The sequence below is a fragment of the Galeopterus variegatus genome, unplaced genomic scaffold, assembly GCF_000696425.1.
Source record: "Galeopterus variegatus unplaced genomic scaffold, G_variegatus-3.0.2 Scaffold354, whole genome shotgun sequence".
Classification (NCBI taxonomy): domain Eukaryota; kingdom Metazoa; phylum Chordata; class Mammalia; order Dermoptera; family Cynocephalidae; genus Galeopterus; species Galeopterus variegatus.
Window position 1 is genome coordinate 571,970 of NW_007726465.1, and position 22,178 is coordinate 594,147.

At 42.7% G+C, this 22,178-nt stretch overlaps 1 protein-coding gene across 1 annotated transcript in view; it reads left to right on the forward strand.

Moving 5' to 3' along the window:
• Nucleotides 1–22,178, forward strand: part of WWP2 (WW domain containing E3 ubiquitin protein ligase 2) — a 137,871-nt gene that overhangs the window by 100,520 nt on the left and 15,173 nt on the right. Inside the window, exons 9-11 of the mRNA XM_008567892.1 lie at nucleotides 8,144–8,233; nucleotides 15,894–16,068; nucleotides 22,052–22,106. Coding sequence (XP_008566114.1) covers nucleotides 8,144–8,233; nucleotides 15,894–16,068; nucleotides 22,052–22,106 — 320 coding nt within the window. The remainder of the gene's footprint in view (nucleotides 1–8,143; nucleotides 8,234–15,893; nucleotides 16,069–22,051; nucleotides 22,107–22,178) is intronic.

A 22,178-nucleotide genomic window follows, 5' to 3' on the forward strand; every position in this document is an offset into this window, starting at 1 on the left:
AAAAAAAAAAAAAAAAAAAAAAAAAGAAAAGAAAAAAGAAAATAGGAAAATAAGACGATGAACAACAAACACCTACCCAGATTTAACCATTGGTGTTTTTTATGCAGCTTAGGTGTATTTTTACCTGACCATTAACAATAGCTACCATGTGTTATAAACGTTTATAGTATTTTGGGGACTTAAGTTTCGTACGTGGATTATTTCATACCGTCTTCACAACACTCCGTGAAAGAGCTACTTTTATCCTCATCTTGCGAATGAGGAAGCCTTAGGCAATTTGCTTGAGACCATGTATACAGACCTACACATATAAACACAAATCCAGCAAAATTTGACAATCTTACAGCACGTGCTTTTTTTGTCCTTTTTGAGACCCGCTGTACCTCACTCAGCCAGTGAGCGCTGTGAGCGCACCGGTCATCCCTATATAGGATCCGAACCCGCAGCGAAAGCGGTGCTGCACTCCCAGCTCCGCACTCTCCCGAGTGCACCATGGGCTCGGTCCCAGCACGTGTTTTTAAAATTTATTTATTTTCATTGTAAAATATTATAAGCACACAAATAAGAATGGAGAATAATATAAAAAATACCTGTGGGCTTACCACCCAGCTTTATCAAACTTCAGCATTATGCTGCATTTGCTACAGATCTCCCCGCTTTTTTAACCCCTCGATGAATAAGACATTCCTGGTACAGTTTAAAGTCCTGTGAACTCCTCTCTGATCCCTTTCCCTGTGTGTAGAGGTACACGGAACTTGGGACATCCATTGGATCTGCTCTATGGTATTCTGTTGTATGAATAGGTTAAAATATACTTATCCATTTGCTTGTTTCATTACAATTACAAACAATGCTGCAGTAAAATTTTTCTGTGCGTGCCTTTTTTATTTCTTTCTTTGTCAGGTCCACTGTGCATGCCTTTTTGTGTACATGTTTGTTCCTTTAAGGTCTGTACTGGGACTGGAATTTCCGTGGTGTAGGGAATGAAGGTCTTCAATTTTGGTAGATACTATCAAATTGCTTTCTTGAGGCAGCTCACCAGTTTACACTCGCGTGAGCAGAATAAACATTTCTACTAAAACTTAGCATTGTCAGATTTTTTGTTTTGGCCAATCTGATGGCATCTGCTTTGAGGTGTTAATTTAAATTTCCTGAATTACCATTGATATTGAACCTCTTTTTACGTGTTTTTATTTGCTTCTTTAGTTTCCTTTTTTGTGAATTGTCTATTCATTTATTTTTGTCCATTTTTCTATTTGGCTGTTTGTCTTTTTCTCTTTAATCTGCATGATTCTTTTTTTCCTTTTTATCTTTTTTACTGACCGGTAACGGGATCGCAACCCTCAGTGTCGCGCCCGTACTGGGGACCGGCAACGGGATTGCAACCCTCGGTGTTGCGCCCGCACCGCGCTCAGCCAGTGAGCGGGAACCGGTCTCCACGTGGGATCCAAACCCTCAGCGGGAGCGCCGCCGCGCTCCCAAGCGGCGCACTCTCCAGTGCGCCACCGGGCCGGCCCGTGATTCTTAATATATGCTAGATACTAATCACTTCTCAATTATGTGTATTGCAAATATTTTCTCCCAGTCTGTGGCTTACTTTTCACTTCATTTATGATGCCTTTTATTGTAGAGGAGTTAAAATTTTAAATAGCCAAATTTGTTAATCTTTTTCATGTGCCTTTTGTGTTTTGTGTAAAATTTTACCCTATTCTGAAGTTGTAAAAATTTTACACATATCTCACATTTTGTTAATTCCGTTATGCGTATTACTTCACATTTTAACTTCTTTAAATTCAAGATGTGATTTACAAGTATTGAAGTGTCATAGTTTTTCTTTCTCAGTGGTATGTTAAATAATCTTATAAGTGATGGCATTTTAGATTTAATGAGAAACAGTGTATTATATAATAAACAAAATTTTAATTATTCTATGCATGTTATTTTTAACTTGCACTTTACACCCAATACAATATATTGTAAACATCTGAACAAGTCAATATTCATTTACAATGTTATTTTCAATGGATGAATACCCATCGTAGAAATAACAATTTATTTTATTAATCATCCATTTTGGGGCATTTGTAACTGCTATAATGTGCTCTAACAGATACAGTTATAGCTAAATCTTTGACACATAATTATTTCCTTAGGATATGTTCTAGAAGTTGCTGCATTACAGAGTATTCACATAGTAAAGGTTTTTTGACCACATTTCCCTTTGGAAAGAATGTACCCATTTTTGCTTTCACCAGTCATTTTTGTGAATGACTGTTTCTCTATATTGCCAAGCTTTTATCTGCAAAAGTATTAAAAAAGATTTTTTATAGACACCATCTCCAAGGAATTAATCTTTTCTGTCTGTGGTTGCATATATTTTTAATGTTGCCTACTTCCATTGAAGAGCTTTGGGGACTTTTACAAGGCAAAGAAAATGGAACGGCTGAAGAAGAAGGAGAAGAAAAGCAGACTTAATTCAGGAGCCTCGTAGCTGCTACTCAGCCATCCTGTGCTTAGAAGACATAAAGTCCTGGTGGTTGATAGTTATTAAAAGGAGGTTAGTGTGCTTAGATCTAAAGGCTTGTTCAGTATTTCAGGAAAGGTCCTTGGGAAGGACTGAATTTAACACATTTCCTACCTAGTTTACAAAGGACCTCAGAAGCAGTGAAAACAGTGAGCAGGAGATCTGTTCCATTGAACACAGATTTCTGACTCATAAAATAGTCTGAAAATGTCCCTACAGAGGAAATAAGTCTTATGGTTCACCCTGGAATGACCAAAGCTTGGGGAAGAATAGGACTTGATTCAGAGGCATTTATTATAGGAACATAAAATGAGAAAATATGAATTTCATGTAGTTTTTGCCTGTGGGGAGTCACTGTTCTGCATAGGCAGCTTTAAGAATATTTGAATACTTCCAGTGTATTCTTCTCAGGTCTAATTTTTGTCTAAATGACCAGCAAGGCATCTTTTCTCTAGGGTGTGTAAGGGTTCTGGCATGATCTAGTATCTAGTTTCTAGTGGAGAGAGTGGGTTTTGATTTGATCGAGAGTCAACTTTAGTAATGCCCAGTGCCTGTAGTAATAAAAAGCAAGCAAATTAATGAATAATGCAAGTTAATAATGCACTTACTAAGATTGAAATTTTGAGCATTTTGATATATAAAGTTGTAAGGGCCATGTAAAGAGAACTTCTCTGATACTAACCTGCAATCTTTGCCCAGCTTTAATCCCTTCCCAACTTAATACTACTCTTGGTGAAACAGTGATTCTGTCTAAACATAGGGGAATCTGACCAAGAAATAGGTTGATCACGATGGGTGAACATACACTGTAATGGTGTATAATTTAGAATTAATTTCCTGAAGACCTTTTAGGAAACGTTCTGCAAGAAAATGTGGTTCAGGAGACCAGACAGTTTCCTTTCAAAATAACACAGGAGAGAGATGATTGATATCATCCTAATAATGATTGAGATTTTTAGCCTTTATCTTTTTAATGATGGTGATTGTGGAGGGGTTAGGGAGTGGGGGTGGAAGATATACAACTGAATAAAGGGTAGTAAAATCCAAGGGAGCAAAGGTAATTTAGGTAAAAGAAAAAGTACCTAAGATTAATTGAAATGGAAGATTACTTTTTAAGTACTTTTAAATACAAAGTCCCTGTGTACTCCATGGTCCAACTGAATGTTACTCATTGAAGGCCAGGGAGCAATGTGTTGGGTAGGGGCCTGGAACCAGCCTGATGCTTTGAACACTATTTCTGAGAACATCAGAGAAAGCTATTCAGTGGGAGAGGATCTGACCCACATGACCAACATATGGTGTTGAGACCCATGGGTAGTTTGATTAAAAAGCCTTTTAATCTCAGCATGAAGAAGATGCTTATAAGGGACAGAAACCTAACCCCGACAGGGCTGTGCTGATGAAAAGTCGGTGCCAGTATCACTTTCTTGGCAGGGGGAGACCAAACCAAGACAGTAGGAAGGCTTAATCTATGTGGGGCAGCAGCTACTGAGGAGCAGTGAGAACAGGAGGCTCGTTTGGTTGATGGTAGAATTGACCGACTGTGCTGCATGAATGAAAGGAAGGTATCTGTGTGAATTATGAATAGCCATGCAGGTAAAGGAGGAGTGAGAGTTCTCTTAGAAAGGGAGGGAGGCCAGGTCATGGATCAGGGAGGACCCATGGACATTTAATCTGAGCAGGAGTCCAATTTTAAAAGGAAAAATGTAGATATCAAAAAAGGTAATGGAAGAAAGGTCTTGTTCTTCTTGTAACTATTTTTCTAGCTAAGCTGATTGAGAGGGTTCATAGAAGGACACTGAGCTTTGCTGGACAATAACAGTCCCTGAAAGAGAGACTTTCATGTTTAGGATCCACTGTGATCAAAGATGGGAAGGGTCGGTCTTGTCTGGGCTTGTATACTCTGTTGAATACAAGGGAAAAGGACTTAACACTGATTTTGTTTCTGGTGGGGTGTGAGAATACCACTGTGTCAATTAAAGGCATTTATTTCATGGGATTTGAAGTATTATCCTATCTTCAAATTAAAATACAGATATAAGCCCAAGTATAATAAAACCAAAGTTTTACCCTTGTCTCAAATGAAACATAAAAGAAGCCAACAGTGAAGACTGCTTATAAGATGGAAGTTATATCAAATGAATTTTTGGAATAAAAGAAAAACGTGATTGGTGGTTTTTTTTAATCTCTTAATTGCTGCAACATGTATTTTGTCTTTATAAAAGGGGCAGCCCACCCAGATATTATGGACAGTTCTCCAAACAGTGCTGCAAATAAGTAAACTTGCATTGGGGCTTTTGTGCCACAAGACTGCCCGAGGAACCTGTTTTCAAAAAGGGAAGGATGTAGCTACCTTCTTAGGGAATGCTGGAAAGTTATCAGCTACTTAAGTCATATTAAGAGCAAACATTATGAAAGAGTGATTTGCTGCCATTGGCTCTAGAAACTTCCATTTTTCAATACTTGGCCAAGCCAAGTATCTTTCTCAAGACATTCCTCATTTCCAAATTCAGAGGAATAAAGAGGGTGTCAGATTTGGTACTCTATTACCGAGCAGGTGGAAGTAACAGCATGCTGGCCAGCCCTCTCTGCTAAAAGGTCCCCACCAGATCCCCATGGATGGGATGCCAGCCATTTGAGCTGGCAACATTGTTACTCTTTTGTCTTAATTCAGAAGGACATCCAGAGGAGACAGAACTTTAACTTTACCCAGTGTGCATTTTCATGTGGCCACTTTAGCCAGAAGATCCGGCACTTTTAACAAAAACCTCACTGAAATTCGAGGATCTTCCTTTTGCAGTGGGAGGAAGCAGAGCGCCTGGGTCACAGCCTCAGGATTCTCTTAAGTCAGAGCCATGGGCAAGAATACCTACTAGAGAAAATGTTCCCAAGTGCATTTAATGGTATTTATGGTGTTAAATAAGTAACCAGGGGGCCATTAACCTGAGACTGTTTCTGTACTTTGAGTTCCTACGTAGCAAACTGCAACCTAACTTAGTACTCAAACTTAAACCTAAATTAGGAGTATATTTTTTGTAACAAATAGCTGGGTTTCAGCTAGTCATAGGCAGCCATCTGATCAGACCATGCCCAAATAAGGCAGAGCCTAGCTGTAGCCATTCAGGTGATTTCTCCGTTTCGCTTCCATATTTCGCCTCTAAAAACCCACTGTTCACACTGCTTGGCAGAGCGCTCTGAACCTCTTCTGCTTCTGACTGCTGCCTGATTCATGGATCTTTCTTTGCTCAGATAAACTCTGTTAAATATAATTTGTCTAAAGTTTTTCTTTTAACTGTAGCACTCTTGTCCGCAACTCAGTTGACCACTTGTGGGAGGGGGTGGAACTACCAAACATCACAGCTACCCAGGGCTGGCCCTCCCCGTAGTGCAAAATGTGCAGCTTCTTCTGGTTGATAGTATCTGAGCAGAGGGTTGTGCTATGGGTTGAATAGTGACCCCCAAAAGTTTATGTGTTGGAAACTTGATCCCCATTGTAACAGTATTAAGAGGGTAGGAAATCCGATTATGGCATTTGAAAGGTGGGGTCTGAAAGAGGTGATTGGATTGTGAAGTAGACACACCAGGCTTAGTAATAGAAGTAAGGACATTTATCTCAGTATACAGTCAGCTCTCCTGTAATAAAGGTGTTCCTAAAAATCACCACACTGTGCAAAATCATGCAATAAAAAGCCACACGACTTATGGGAAAAATGGATTAATGGAGTAGCACTCAAAAAGTTCATCAGTGACATGTAAAGTAAATAGGAGCCTAATAACAATGGTAGCACAGTTTTACATGCATTAAATGATTAAGAGATACACAGCACTACAGTAAATATGGCACTTTCTCTTGAAAAGACCTGGAGTCTGCTTGTGGAAGCAGGTGTTGGAAGGGTTGGGGCTTGTGAGTGGTACTGTGAAGTGGTGCCAGGAGGGTTATCTGAAATCAGGCAGGAGTTACAACATCACATGTGGATGGTGTGGCATATAATGTGGTAAACTGAGGTAGCTGGTAGTGCCTGTGAGTTTTGTGTATTCCTACAAGACTGGGTTTAGCTGGGGGAAGTTTTCTATGTTCATTAATGTTTCTAACAGATAAAATCATGCATAAGCAAACACAAAATTCTCATTTGTGCTCACAGTGTTCCCTCCTGTATCAATTATGTTGGAACAAATTTGCATCGATGGAGTTTGGATGTGTTGTCCCCTCCAAAACTCATGTGGAAATTTGATCTCCAATGTGGCAGTGTTGGAAACTGATTGAGTCATGGGGGCGGATCCCTCATGAATGGATTAATGTTCTCCCTGGGGGAGGGGGGATTAACGAGTGAGTTCTCGCTCTATTAGTTCCCTCGAGAGCTCGTTGTTTATAGGACCCTGGCACCTCCTCTCTCTCTCGCTTCCTCTCTCTTGCTTCCTGTCTCCATGTGATCTGCTTGTACCTGCTGGCTGCCTACCACTTTCCGCCATGAGTAGAAGCAGTCTGAGGCCCGGGCCAGACGCAGCTGTCCCAGAATTATAAGCCAAATAAACCTCTGTTCTTTATAAGTTACCCAGTCTCAGTTATTTCTGTTCTAGCAACACAAAACAGACTAAAACATACATTTTCAAAATAAGCAATACAGCAGAACTGACTACAGTAGCTTCTCAGAAAAGGCCACCTTCCCCTAGTCAGTACCCAAAAGGAGAAGTAAATAAAATCATTGTAAAACATAAAGGCTCACAATATCATTAACATCTTTTATAAAGTGGTAAGCATGTTATAAATAAATTTTTGCATCCTTTATATATAGGTTATTTTGAGTAAGTGGAGTTATTATCAGATTGTGTATGAATAATGAGAGTGTGGGGATGAGTGGTCCTTGGCTGTATTTTACTGATCATGGATTATCTCTGAATCCCCTGCTACCTTGTCCTTCCATTAGTGCAGATGAGCCATGCTCAGCACCCTGATCTCACATTAACACAGACTTATTAACCTCACGGGTAGAGTAGACAATAAATAGCAGTATTCTGTGTTTCTCGATTCACCCAGATCTCTTTTAAAGATCCTGTGTAAATGAATTCCAGGTTTTAAAAATAAATGTGATCAAGAATATATATGATGCTTGGAGACCAGGGGTAGTCATATAAATTTGTGACTTTAACAGGTTGTGTGGGCTAAAAAGGCAGAAGGGTCCATAGATAAAATTTAGGAAGAGTCCACGAAACTCAGAAATTGCATACAAATTTTTGTTGTAAGTGCATTTTGTAAAGAAAGTGTCCTCAGCTTTCATCATATTCCTAAAGAGATCTCTTTGATCCTGAAATGTCCAAGAAACACTGATTTGAGAAAATTCATGGAATGTAGATTCATATGGATTGTTTAGAGGAATTTAGAGTGATTTATGATGTGTACATTGATCCCATAAAGGGGAGCTATTATACTTTCCTCTAGAGGCACTCCTGGGTGGCACCGTCAATGACAACAAGGAGCTGGCTTGACCACTGGGTCAATCTTGCATCTCGTCTTTGATGTTTCCTGTGAATTAGCCACATCTGTGGTGAAGGAATTCTTTTCTAACAGGGGCTTATGCCGTTCAACTGTGTATCTCAGATTCCCTTGACTTTATTTTTCAGATGGGAACAGCGAGAGCTGCCCAATGGACGTGTCTATTATGTTGACCACAATACCAAGACCACCACCTGGGAGCGGCCTCTTCCTCCAGGGTAAGGCACAAACTGACACGCCCTGAGACTCTAGAACTGGCACCAAGCATCGCCCAGTGGCTTCTCCACCACTCCCTGCCACAGCTGTCTATTTTACCTCACTCTCTCCTCCTTTGTTTTTTTCCCCTCCTCCCATAGTCTTTCCAACTCCATTCTCTCTCTCTCTCTTTTCCCCTCTCCCCACATGCATTGTGTTGGCCATGACTGAAGACCATGGGCTTTTATTAAATGGTACTCAGAGCTGACATGGCTGTTGGGTCCTTGAGGAAGAAGGACCTGGGAAGCCTCGTGGGCCTTTGCTGTCTGGATGCCCTCAGTTATTTCACCGTACAGTGACATCCCTGACGGTGCCAGGTGTTTAGGCCCTTTCTGCCATGGTTACAGTGACAATTCCTGGGTCACTTAGTTGCTTTTCACTTCCACTTAATTTTGCGCTCATTTCTTGGGACATACTAGAATTTTTAGAGTATCTGTGGGGAACACAGGGCACAGGGAGGCCAAGACAGAGTGCTGATGCATTTCCCTGTACCCTGGGCCCCACCTGCTCCTGGACGCAGAGCGCCTCTCATTCAGCTGGGCTTTGTGAGAATGCAGCTGAGGTCTCCAAAACCAGAGGATGAGAGAGGCTTCCAAGTGAGAGAAGAGTGTCCAGGTTCAAGAAGTAGGGGTTTGGTTCCCTGTCTGCCAGAGACAGAAAGTTCTTTCCGCATGCGTCTCCTGGTCCTGAGAGCTTTCTAAAGAGAATGTATTCTGCTCTCAGGAAAGAATCACCTCCCAGTAAAGCAGCCATGAAGGGCTCCTACATAAAACACGAACACTTCCGCCTCCTAAGTCAGCAGAGGGAAAGGGTGTCGGAGGTGGGGAATCTCAGGAGAGCCCCTGTGTTTGGTTTAGCTGTCAGGTGTGTGCCAGGCAAATACCACCTCACCTTCTGATCCTGCAAATTTCCACAGATGGGCTGCTTTCAGCTTCAGTTTTCTAGTGGAATGCTTAGGTTTGCCTATTTTTCGTCACCCTTCTGAGAATGAAATTCATAATCTGTCATTAGTCCTCCCTCTGTTTTTTTGTTTGACTTGAAGTCAGGTGACATTACCACAGTTAAACATTGATTTCTTAAATGAGAAAAAAAAGTTAAGCATTTTATTATGGAAATTATGGAAATTTTCATATTAGTTGGGAAAATTCAAAATGTGTAGAGAGGATGGTATAATGAACCCCCACATACTCAAAATTCAGCTTCAATAATTATCAATTCATGGCTAATCTTGTTTCATCTGTACCAGGGGTTGGCAAACTATGGCCTGTGGACAAAATCTGGCCCCCCACCTGTTTCTGTAAATAAGGTTTTATTATAACACAGTCACACCCCATTGTTTACTTATTGTTTATGGCTGTTTTCATGCTTCATTGGCAGAGACAGAGACTGTATGGCCTGCAAAACCTGAAATATTTACTCTGTGGCCCTTTATACAAAATATTTGCCAGCTCCTGATCTGTAACCCTCCTTCACCCCAACCCCACACCCTGATATAGATTATTTTGAAGGAAATCCTAAACATTATACCATTTAATCCATATTTCAATATATATTTCTAAAAATGTTCTTATTAAAAATAAAACAGTATCATTAACAGTATTTCCTCGTATCATCAAATACCCAGTCAGTATTTGAATTTCTCGAATTGTATCACAAATTAAACATTTACTTTAACAGAATGTTGTACACTTACATGTTGTGTATTTATATTTAAAAGCAGCAGGAACTCTGGTGTGTGATGGTTGCTGCCCCTTAACCTCACTGGTCTATTGTAGGCCTTGACCTGATGAGCATTTGGATGGAATTTAAATAAAGATATGCAGCTGGCTGGTTAGCTCACTTAATTAGAGCATGGTATTGGCAACACCAAGGTCAAGGTTTGCATCCCTGTACTGGTCAGCCAGCAAAAAAAGAAAAAAAAAGTGACAGAAAGAAAGAGATTCAATGGTGTTTTCTCAGGATGGCTCAGGATTTCCTCTTCTTTAAGTGTGGAGGTGGGACACTAGATCAAGCTTTTTTACTCTCAGGGTAGTTTCAGTGTTCTCCTGGGAGATGGTTTAGCTTTACACCCCACATAGCTTATTCTTCCTGAGTTTTAGGCCAAGATCTTTGAGCCTCTGGCCCTTCTGCCCTGTAATAGTAGGTACCCCAGAGAGAACAGAATGATTCAATGCTTAAGCTTTCATTGCTAATTAATGGGAGAAGTCCCACCCCAAGGAAGCATTAACCATGGTGAGAGCAATTTTGAAACTACAGATGGAGTCGTTATCTCAGCAGACCTAGTCACTGAGGAGCAAGATGGAGACAAAGGATTCACTTTGTCATGGCCATCCCCTTATAGCAAACCCATGGAAAACTTGTATGAGGACTGATTATTTTATCCAGGAGCAAAAACTATTGGACCTGGTAGCTAGGGATGAATATAATCATTTGCTCTTAAGCAATGTGCAGACCAGAGGTAAGAAGAGAGAATAATCACTGTAGAGTGGCAGGATTGGGAGGCCTCACAAGGGAGGTGGATCAAACTCTTGCAGGAAAGGCTGGTCTTAACTGAGAACAAGAAGATGATCCAGGCTGGGGTGACAGCGGGGTTGACAGCATGGTGTATGGGAATGTAAAAGATGGGAATGATGCATGTAATGGTTTTGCAGGAGTGGAAGGTTTGTGTGAAACAAAGATGTTCAAACTGTATCCAGTGAGTCCCTGGGTTTGGTAGAGGTGCCCAGTGGAGTCAAAGAGACTGAAAGGGCTGACTGGGCCTCCAGGCCCTGCTCTGCTCTTATGTATTGCAAGTCTGCATGAGATATAATCTGAAATAAAGGGTGGGATTATGCTGCTTAGAAGTCATAGGACTTCTGGTTAAATATGTGGGTTGATCATGTGTTTATTTCCGTTCTTTCTGAAATCCCACTAACATGGCAATAAAGGTTTAAAAAAGGCATGAATTCTCAATGATAAAGGAAGGGAAAAGGAAAGACAGCATTTAGGAGTTGTTAATCAAAGTTTAGTTGCTGACAGATAAATGGCAGAGCTGAGAAAGCTGAAATCCAAGCCTGCAGTATGAGGCACCCACCGGGAAGCCAGCTGGTATTCACCTTGGAGCCCTGGAAAGCCTCAGCTTAGAGACACTGAGGAGAGGTGTGGATTGAGATTATAACCTGAAGATCAATCGAAAGTTTGTGCAGAGAGCAGTTAGATTCCCAGGTTGTCAACCATCACTCCCATTCCTCTGCCACGTGTGCACACACACACAGCCACATGGCTACTGCTGACCCGAGAAGCTCCTGACAGAGTGGGACCAACCTTGGGGACAAGCCATGGCTGAAGGCAGGGACAAACTCAGAAAAAAGGGATTTGTGAGATGCTGTTCCTAGTCCCCAGGCTAAAGACTGAAGAGTTTTTTTGCTGGGGAGAGTGACCATTCTAAGGGGAAAGAAGTACCAATTGTGATATTTGGGTACCTTCTAGTGAAACAGCTGAGCGTCTGCCTGGTCACTCTATAGTGAAGCTGTAGTCAGCGGTCCCTATCTGAGTACACAGAGTTTCTGGTGAGCATTTTAGTAGCTCACTTTTAAATGTAAATGAATAGCCAAAGATCAACAGACAGAACAAAAAGGGACTGGCTGAAAACAATATAGGGAGCTGGAAAAAAAAAACTTCAGAAAGGAAAACCAAATTATAATTAATATCTTCAAAGATTTGAGAGAAAATATGGCATCTGTGCAGCAAGAACAGGAGACCACGAAATGAACCATGCAGAAAATCAGAACTTTTAGAAATTAATATGTGTGATAGCAGAAATAAGAAATTCAGTAGAATGGTTGAAAGATAAATTTGGAGATAAAATTAGAAAGGGAGTCCAAGAGATCCAATATCTGAATAGTAGTTCTAGCAAGAAAGAACAGAGAGACAGAGGATAGGAAATAATCAAAAAGTAAAAAGAAAAGAAAATGGCCAGAACTGAAGAATATGGTATCCAGATTCAAAGAACCCACCAAAGGCCCAGCCCAGAGAATGAAAAAAGACCTACCCCAAGGCACATCTAATGGAATTTCAGAGTGCCAAGAGATCTCAGAAGCTTCCAGAGGGAAAAAACAGGGTACATAGAAAGGATCAGGAGTCAAGAGTGCCACCCTCCTTCTCAAGAACAGCTATAGACTAAGACCCTCACGATTCTGATGGAGAATGATTTCCTGTTTAGAAATCAACTTTTAAATCAACATTTAGTCATTTTAGCATTGAAGCGTGAGGGTAGAAATAAAGGCATCTTCAGACATGCTGGGTTTCAAAAAATTGATAGTGGTGCATCCTTTCTCAGAAGCTCCTAGGTGATTTGTTCCACCAAATGGGAAGAAGCCAAGATCGAAGAAAGCACGGGATTCAGGACACAGGGCACTTGACCCAGAAGCCATCGAAGTCCCAGGATGAGGAGGAGGGAAGATGACTCGGGACAGTAACGCAGAGCAGTTGTTGATGAAGAGTGCTGGAAGCCATGTGGTTAAGGGATCTGTGCCTCTGAGAGGCCACCTGTCCCGTCAGAGAATCTGGGAAGGAGTTGATGATAGGTTCTTGAAAAACCAGGCAGAAGGACACAAGGCAGTTCTTACCTCCAACCCTGAAAGGTTGTACAAGTAAGGAGAAGTATTTATAGTGTTCTACATTGTCATGATGCAAACTCTGAATATTGACTTAATGATGATTTTCCACCGTGGGAAGAGGAGGGGACTAGATGGTCGTGTGTGTGTTGAGGGGTGGAATACAGTGACTAAATCCTCATCTTCAGGAGTGGGCAGTGCATAAGTAATATTGAATATGGCAAAGATCAAGAAATGATGGAATAGACATGTTGGAGACCCGGGTATACACATGTGCTAGAAGAAGCAATGGAGAGTTGGAAGTAGATGCTTCTGGGGAGCAGGAATCAGCAATGGGGCAGGAGACCACTGTTCTTCATTATATTTACCCACAGTCCTGTTTGCATTTTAAAACTGTATATACATGATTTCTTTGATAATTAAAAAGAAGTAAAAATGGCTGGTTTAGAGAAATGAGAAGGGTGGAAGTTTCCAGATTATCGTGAACCTTGAATACTAACTGAAGGATTTTGACTCAGGGATAGGGGGAATAAGTAGAATTTTCTGAGCAGGAGCCTGACCCAGGGAGTCAGCTAGTGTGGTTCCCATGCTGGTGTTTATAGGCTGGATCAGAGTGCGGGGATGAGTCAGGAACAGTTGCGGTAGTCGGGGGGTGAGGTGAAGCAGATCTGGACATAGACATGGAAAGCCAAGGGCAGGGAGACACAGCAAAGAAGCACTCAGGCCAAGTGATTTCCTGATGTCAGGGGGACAGATGGTGGCACAGTTTCATCCCTGGGAGAACTGACATGAGGAAACACAGGGAAGACTCAGTTTGGGGGAGAGAGCTGCAGCGTTCACTTGAATGCACAGTGGCAGCCAGTCGTGAGGGGGAGGAAGGCTAGCAAGCAGAATCCAGATGAAACCTGGGAACTGGCCATGGGGCCTGGCGACTGCCTGAGGCGAAGCCATTTTTAGGGAGGAATTGAGTTTAGAAAGATCATTTAAGAGATCGCCAAAAAGTCAGCCAGGAGGCTAGCCCAGAATATCAAGGAAGTTACCAGACTGAGGCTCAGTATCATGTAAGATAAGAATTCAGAGGAGATGAAATGAGAAAGTAGTTAAGGGACAAAGGCTCTCCAGCACTTTGGAGTTATACAGTATAATTCATATTAGGTTTCCTTTGCATTGAGTTACTTGATATTTCTTTCTTTTTTTCACCTTTTCCCCACTGTCTGGTTATCAAACTTATAATGGATAATTTTAAGCATATACCATATTTGAAAGAATGGTACAGTGAGTCCGTTGTAGCCCACAGCTGGTTCTAACAATAAATAACATTTTTTTTTTATCTGACCTCCCACTTTTCAGAGTAGGGGCTGATGAATTTTAAAGCAAATCGCAGACATTGTATCTTTTGAGCTGTAAATACATCACATGCGTCTCTAATAGATGAACATAACCACAATACATTATCTCACCCAATATAATTAACAATATTTCCTTCTGTCATTGTCATACCCAGTCATTCCATTGTCCCCAGTTGTCTTAAAAATGTTTTTACATGTGATTTGTTTGAATCAGATCTAAACCCAAGGTCAACACATTGCTTTTAACAGATATGTCTCTCAAGTCTCTCAATCTATAAGCTCCTGTGCTCCTTCTTATTTTTCTCAGGCCATTTGTTTGTTGAAGAACCTGGGCATTTGTTTCCTAGAATTTCTTATATTCTGGAGGTGGCTGAATTATGACCTTGTGGTGTTGTGTAACATGTTTCTTTATTGCTTGTCCTTTCTATAAACAGATAGCTAGACATGGAGGCTTGGTTAGAATCAAGTTCACTTTTTTTTTTAAAGATAACCGGTAAGGGGATCTTAACCCTTGACTTGGTGTTGTCAGCACCACGCTCAGCCAGTGAGCAAACCGGCCATCCCTATATGGGATCCAAACCCGGGGACTTGGTGTTATCAGCACCACACTCTCCTGAGTGAGCCACGGGCCGGCCCTCAAGTTCACTTTTAAACATTGAGGTATAATTAACATACGGGGAGATGCTCAGATCAGCTCATTGAATTTTGACAAATGCATACGCACATATAATCTACATCAAAATGTGGAAAACTTCCATCACCCTAGGAAGTTCCCCCTTCTACTTTCTTTTGATCACTTCTTCCTTAAGTATGTGGAAATCAAGTTACACCTACCAAGCCCAGCTGAGGATTTTTACCTTCTGTTCTAGTCCTGCTTTGCCCATGGGTGTTTTAGGGCCATCTTTGGGAATGTTGCTTCCTCACTCAAGATAATGTGGAGAATCCTGTTGTTTGGACCAACACTTCTTCTCAAGATAATGCAGCTGTTTTCATTGGTACCTTATTTCAGGATAATTTCAGCTGCAAATAACAATTTGGCTTAAATAGTGAAGAGAATTTATTGGCTTATGTAACTGAAAAGTCTATATGTAAATCCTGATTTCAAGTGAAGCTGGATCTAGTGGCTCAACAGTATTACCAAAGGGCTGGTTTTTCTGCCATTTTTCTGTTCTGCCATCCACTGGATCCACATAACATATTTGGGTCCAAAATGGTAGCCAATTGCTCCCAGGATTGTCTTCTTTCTCAATCATATTTAGAAAGGATGAGAGACTATCTTTTCCCTAGATTTCCTGGCAGAAGTCCTGACATTCACCCTGATTGGCCTAGCGTAGATCCCATGTCCACTCCTGGTCTAGTCAGCTGTTCAGCTCTGGTGTTAGGAACAGAATCAGCTTCCCCAGAACCACATGGATCCCTGAAATGGAAGTCAGGGGCTAATGGCAAGAAGGGATTGGTTGCTGCGGAGGCAACCACAGAGGTCTGCTACAACCATCTAAGCCCCAGAAGCCTCCGTGTTGGGGCCAGCCTGGCTGTGCCTCTCCAGAGCAGCCAAGCTCCTGTGCCAGACCTCACACTCTGCCCTAGTCCCTCCTTGCTAGAGCCATCGTGAGATTTTTCTAGAATTTGGGGTGGCAGTGGGGGATCACGGTATTCATTCTGAGCTTACTGTTTTCCAGCTGGGAGAAACGCACAGACCCCCGAGGCAGGTTTTATTATGTGGATCACAACACTCGGACGACCACCTGGCAGCGCCCAACGGCTGAGTATGTGCGGAACTACGAGCAGTGGCAGTCGCAGCGAAATCAGCTCCAGGGGGCCATGCAGCACTTCAGCCAGAGGTTCCTCTACCAGGTGAGTGGCCGGGCTTGACACAGGCAGGGAGCAGGGAAAATGGTGGCTGGAAACATCAGTGCTCTGACCCTGGAGATTTTACACATCACAGTGAAATTCCTCAAACTCCACCGTTTATAATGGTAACTCCATATGTAGCCTCCGTGTTTAAGGAATCAACACGTCTGAGACTGAATTCACCATCTTTCTTCCAGGACTGGCTCTCTTTACTGCTCTCTCCATTCAAGTCCATTTTCCCTGAATTGAAACCTGAGGGTCAGCTTTGACTTCTCCCATACCTCACCTTTTCAGATCAAAGCAGTCATCCAGGTCCTTCTCTTTCCATTGCTGCTACTGTTTTTCTTTAGATCTTTATTATCACCTAGAATCTTAAGGATGGAGGACATTTAAAGATCATCTAGATCAGGGGTTGGCAAATAATTGCCCATGGGCCAAACTGGCCCACTCCCTGGTTTTGTAAATAAAGTTTTATTGGAACACAGATACACTGAGTAGTTTACGTATTGATTGTGGCTGCTTTCATGCTACAGCAGTAGCGTTGAGTAGTCACAACAAAGATTGTATGGCCTGCAAAGCCTAAAATATTTACTGTCTGGCCGTTTCTTGACCCCTAGTCTAGATCAATCTCCTTCTATCTGATTCTTGATTTTCCTCTGCTCCCTTCTCATTGAATTGTTACAGCAGCCTCTGAATTGTCCTCTCTGTGGCATTCTCCCTTTTCCAATCCGTATTGCTTGTTCCCCACCAAAACACTCTTCAAATACCATGGTGATGTCATTGCATCACTTTAGTGGCTCAAAACCTTCTATGTCATTATCTACAGAGCAACATTTAAACTTTCTATTCCAGAATTCACAGTGCTTCATCCCACATTAACAGTGTAATGGTCTCTCATACTGTGTCCTTTTAGGGACCCTCCCAGCCCCAACTCCTGGAGTCTCCTTCCCATTAGAACTTTCACCAGTGATCTGGAACTGGGGTCGCACAGGTGTACAGCCTCTTTGGCAGGGAGAGGTGGGATTCCCAAATTGGAGTTCTGATTGCGTTTTCTCAGAGCACCTTAAACATGAAGGTTAGGCTCTGCAGTAGAACTAGCACAGGATGTGGCAGTGTATCACAGGCTGGAGTTGTTTTGAGTTAAACCATAATTTTAATCACCACATATAACACTGTTTCTATTTGAAATGAATGTTAGCCCCATAATCCATTTCTAAGTTGGATGCTTACCCTAGTTAGGTGCTCAGAAAACCTTTAATTCCACTTAATTAAGTAGCATTCATTATTACCTTTGCCTTCATTTGTGGCTCTTTCTGTGCTCACCCAAACCAGGAGCTCCCTCATCCCCCGTAGGTCGTTGTAGCACCTGCCTTGGCTAGCCTATCCCTTCTGTGTGTGAGGCTGCTTGCTCATCATAAAGTGAGGAAACTGAGGAGGACCCCCATTTCCTTAGTATGGCCCAAGAGAAAGTGTGGTGTTTGCCATAGTAAGTTGCCTCCAAGGTCAACTGTCATTCCTGTCTACAACACATGCCTGGTTGTCTTGCCCAGTGCAACACTGCGTGTTCTCATGACAGGCTTCCCACCCATAGCCCCATCACATGTGCCTGGCATTAAGTTCTGGCATGTTTCAAAATTGCATGGAATCTGGTCATTCGTCACATTTCAGAGATCACTCCTCTTGAGCTGGGCCCCAAAGACTTTTCCTGCCATGTTCTTGGGTGGTCGTGGCAGCAAAACTGGGAAGGCCAGAGGCATCTTTCTTCTTTGCTCTGTCTGTCCTTTGATTTAGAAAGAAGGACACATTTTAGGAGTTTCACATAGTTTTGTCTTCCTGATTATCCAACTTCTCTAATTAAAAAAAAAGTCCATTAAAGGGATCTTTTTTTCTCCAGGACCATGCACCAAGTAGGTTCTGCAGGTTGATCAAGACGTTTGTTGTGCAGAAGGGAAGATTCACAGGTTTTGGAGCTCACATCCACTTGGTCTTTTTGGAGCACTCGTTCCTTTTGTCTGCCTCTCTCATTTTAGCAATGCCATTCTGGGCTTGGAGAGGTAGAACTCTTTGACTTGGAGGGTTCCCTAGAAATGAAAATTAAATACTAAAAATTTTTCTTTCTGAGTACTCTAAAATGGTTTTTTCAGCATAGCTGGGGATGTAAGAGGGTTCTACATGGAGGTGATGGTTACCTTTTCTCCATGAAACAAGACTCGTATTGAAAAATGTTGTAGGAATCTTTTTCGGTCTGCTTTCAATGTCTCTCTGTTGATTTTCCTCCCCCTCTGGGTTTGGTTTTCCCCTCTTGTTTGCTATGGTGCCATGTCCTGGTTACAAGTAAGAAGGGTTGCTTTCATATAGTTATTTTGGGGTTTGGCTTTGGCCCAGAGTTTGGCTCGGAAGACTTAAGAGCTGATACTTTGCTAGTGGCTTGCCCTTCTCCTCTTGGTGGGCTTAAACTGAGACCTTGTTTTTCTTCACTGTTCTGCAGAGAACGTGAAATACAGTTCCAAATGGAAATCAAGGGAATCCCAGATCACAGTCTCCTGTAATTCCTTCCTGCTGTCTGCCTCAACACACACCTTTTATAGTTTCTCTATGTCATTGTTCTCCTTACTTCTGATGTTTTCAATTCCTAACTCCCCAGTGCACCTTTGTTGCTTGTGATCATCGTACATAATTTTGTGTTTTTGTTTTCTGTGCAGTTTCCTTTTGCCCTCTGTTTTGTGTCCCTGCTGTGAGCCGCTGAAGATGCCTAGACAGTCATGCGCATTGTGCCAGGACCCGTCCCACAGCCTACTAGTTCTGGGGCACCTCTTCCTTTATTCCACCTTTGTTCCTCCCTTAATAACTAAAGGGGGTAGTCTGTGTCTGCAGGGTCGAAACAAATCATGGCTCCTAATTTGTGGGCTTTACATTGCATCACTCTGAAACAGTCAACTTGTTTCCTACTCTGCACAGAGCCCCTTGTGTTGAATTCTTAAGCACCTGGGTTTTGTTCATTGGGTGCATCCCTTTTTTTTGGCAGCTGGTCTGTATGGGGATCCGAATCCTTGACTTCGGTGTTACAACACGATGCTCTAACCAACTGAGCTAACCGGCCAGTCCCACTGGGTGCATCCTTGAAAAAAAAATGATGCCTACCTTCCACACTGCAACCTTTATGCCCTTCCCAGAACCTTTCTTGCCCTCTGCTGTATTTGCTCAACATTCTTTGTTTCTGAGTTTGTATCTTAAAATATTACAAGAACTTTGTGCTTAGTCCCTAAGGGACTTGAACTCACGTGAGCTCTCTGGCTCAGAGAGATCTCCCAACCCAGGGACCGTTACGGGGAAAATGATTGATCAGCCCTCCTCTCTGTTCCCAGTAATAAAGGACCTGTATTGTCTCTTAGAGTTACCTGCACACCCCAGGATCTCTCTTCTGGTTGTAACCCACCCTTGCCCTACCTGTGTGCTCCGGCTGTGATCCATGCAGCACTTTTGGGATTTCTCATTTCAGGGAAAGCGTGGTAGATGAGGAGGGGCAGTTGGTTGGCTCATTGGAGGTGTGGGGTTTTTGGCTTTTGGTTTTCTGGCCGTGATGTATATCTTTTATTTTTTGTTTCTCCTTGGCTTCTGTTTACTTCCTTCCTTCCTTCTGGCTCTCTTTTCTTGTTTTTCAAGTTGTACCATGTACCTTCAGGAAGAAATACCCAAAATAGTCAAGTGCTTCACTTTAACTATAAGAAGTGAAATCGTTATGCACATCAACTTCCCTTGATTCCAGTTTCATGTGTTGGTTGTGTTTCTCAATCTCTGGTCTCCCTCCCTTTTCTACCTGCCTCCTCTTCTCTCCCCTCTTATAGGTTGTGGGTGGTTGGGGTGGGTGGAGTCCTGATAGAATGAGAATGGGAGGATACCAAGGAAATTTTTAATTTTTTAAAAAAAATCACTTTCATGCTAACACCAAGGTCCAGGATTCGATTCCTGTACTGGCCAGCTGCCAAAACAAACAAACAAACAAAACCACTTTCATGAAAGAGAGCTAACATTGTATGAAGTTTCAGGTATTCAAAAAAGAAAGTAAGGATTAGGAAAAGGGCTGATAATTATTTTTTGTTCCTAGTTTGATGCTGGTCATGGAAGCTGTCAATGAAGACTTTTTGGTCTGTTGATTGTAAAGTTAAGCAACAGGTGACTGTAAGTCCACTGAAGGCCAGCTGGTACTATCTGGTAGCTGATTTCCCGTCAGAGCCCCTGAATGCTTTACAGACCATCTACTCTTTCTGAAAAAGTCCTAAAGCAGCAAACAATTTTTTGCACCAAATACTGCTGCTTTTAATTTCTTAAAATAACCTTTCCTATAGTTTTTCCTTTTTGCAAGGTCATCGCTAGAGCTCAGCATTTACCAACTGCATTCTGTTTGGCTTCATTATCTGAAAAACATGTGTTTTCACGTTCCTTCCTTTGTCCATTTGTTGCCAAATGTTTTTATAACTACCATTCTTAGGTATTAACTACAAAACAAAATTGGAGGAGCTTGGATTTTATGAAGTGCTGCACCACCCCCTGACCCCAAAACACACCAAAATGACGTATGTGAATTTGGGAGATTTTTTTCAGTAATGATGACACAAATCTGAATTGTGATGGAGGTTTGAAGTGTATCCTTGAGGTTGATGGTAATATGCCTAAATCAAGGCCTTCGTGCAGTTTCATTTTGTGCGGGTAGAAGGGCCTTCACTGAAAGGGGCTCTGTCCCGTCAAGGAACCTATGGTTTCAAGACTTAAACGTCTTTGTTGGAACTTGCTTGGAAGAGGAGCCTGTGTTGCCACCTTGGAAAGAAAGTTTCTCTGTCCTTTCAGTTGGGAGTGGAGGGAGGGCTGTGAAGGGGGTTCTCTGGCAGTTGAGTTCCACCAATGTTTTCTCAAACTGAGACTGAGCTCCATTCATCCTCCTGCCCGTGTGTGGCTTCATCACCCCCAGACGGGGCCAGTCCAGCAGCCTAAAGTCTGCATTTAGAACTTGATCCCCTAATATAACGATTAAATTTTAGTAACTGAAATAAAAATGCTTCAGAAAAGAAAGAAAGAGCGGAACAATACTTGTTTTATTTAACTGAAAAGTTTTTGACAGCGCCCCTTCCCCACAGGATATGAGAACTCTTGGTCCGCTGCAGCCCTTCCCCAGGGACCTGGACGCAGAATTAGGCTGGGGGTGGGGGTGGGGTTCTAATGTAAACAGTGACCCTGAAGTCCTGGAGCCGGTCCCCCCTTCTTTCTCCTGTTTCCCCTCTCTCTTGCCACCCCATCCCCAGCCCCACCTCCCCAGACAGGCACACAGAACACTGAGCAACTTCAGGTTCAGGCAGGGGAAGAATAAAGGTGCTTTGTGAAGGGGAAGGAAAACACTCCTGGGGGAGGTGAGGGGCTGGGGCCTGAATGTGCCCTCAGTGCTGGTGCATGCTGCATACCCGGAGGAGGGAGGTGGGGGCTGGAGCCGAGGTGGAGGGAGGACGGCCCGGCCCCAGCCAGGAAGCTCTGGGCGTGGGCAGGGCTTGTGGGAATGATTTCATTGGAAAGGCCTGCGATATTTTTTCCCCTCCCGTGTGTGGTTCTTGGAGAAAGTTGGAGGTGGTGGTGATTTCAGTCGCCTTGGCCGCCGCGAGCGGGAGCAGAGCAGAGGATCGGCTGGGCTTGCTGGGAAGCCGTGGCCTGGACCCTCCTGCCATGCCTGCGGCTGGCCGGCCTTGGCGCGCCTCTTCCTCCCCCTCGCTCGGCCCTTTCCAAAACCCATTTGGGTCCTCCTTGCACAGGCTTCTTTTTTGGTTTTTCTTTTTTTTAAAAAAATAGACTTTTGAGAGGAGCAGATAACACCTAAGGTCCACTGCATCCTCTACAAAGGGCTCCAATGTGGAAATGGGTCGTTGACATTTTTATCGATCGATTTATTTTTAACGAGTGGCTTTTTTTAACCTCTGTGTTCTGCTGTGTTTCTTGTGTTTAGTCTTCGAGCACTTCGACTGACCATGACCCCCTGGGTCCCCTCCCCCCTGGCTGGGGTAAGTACTGCGTTCTCCTCCCGCTCTGTCCTCGCCTCCTGCCTGTCTGCCTTCCTCATGCGCATCCCCCCG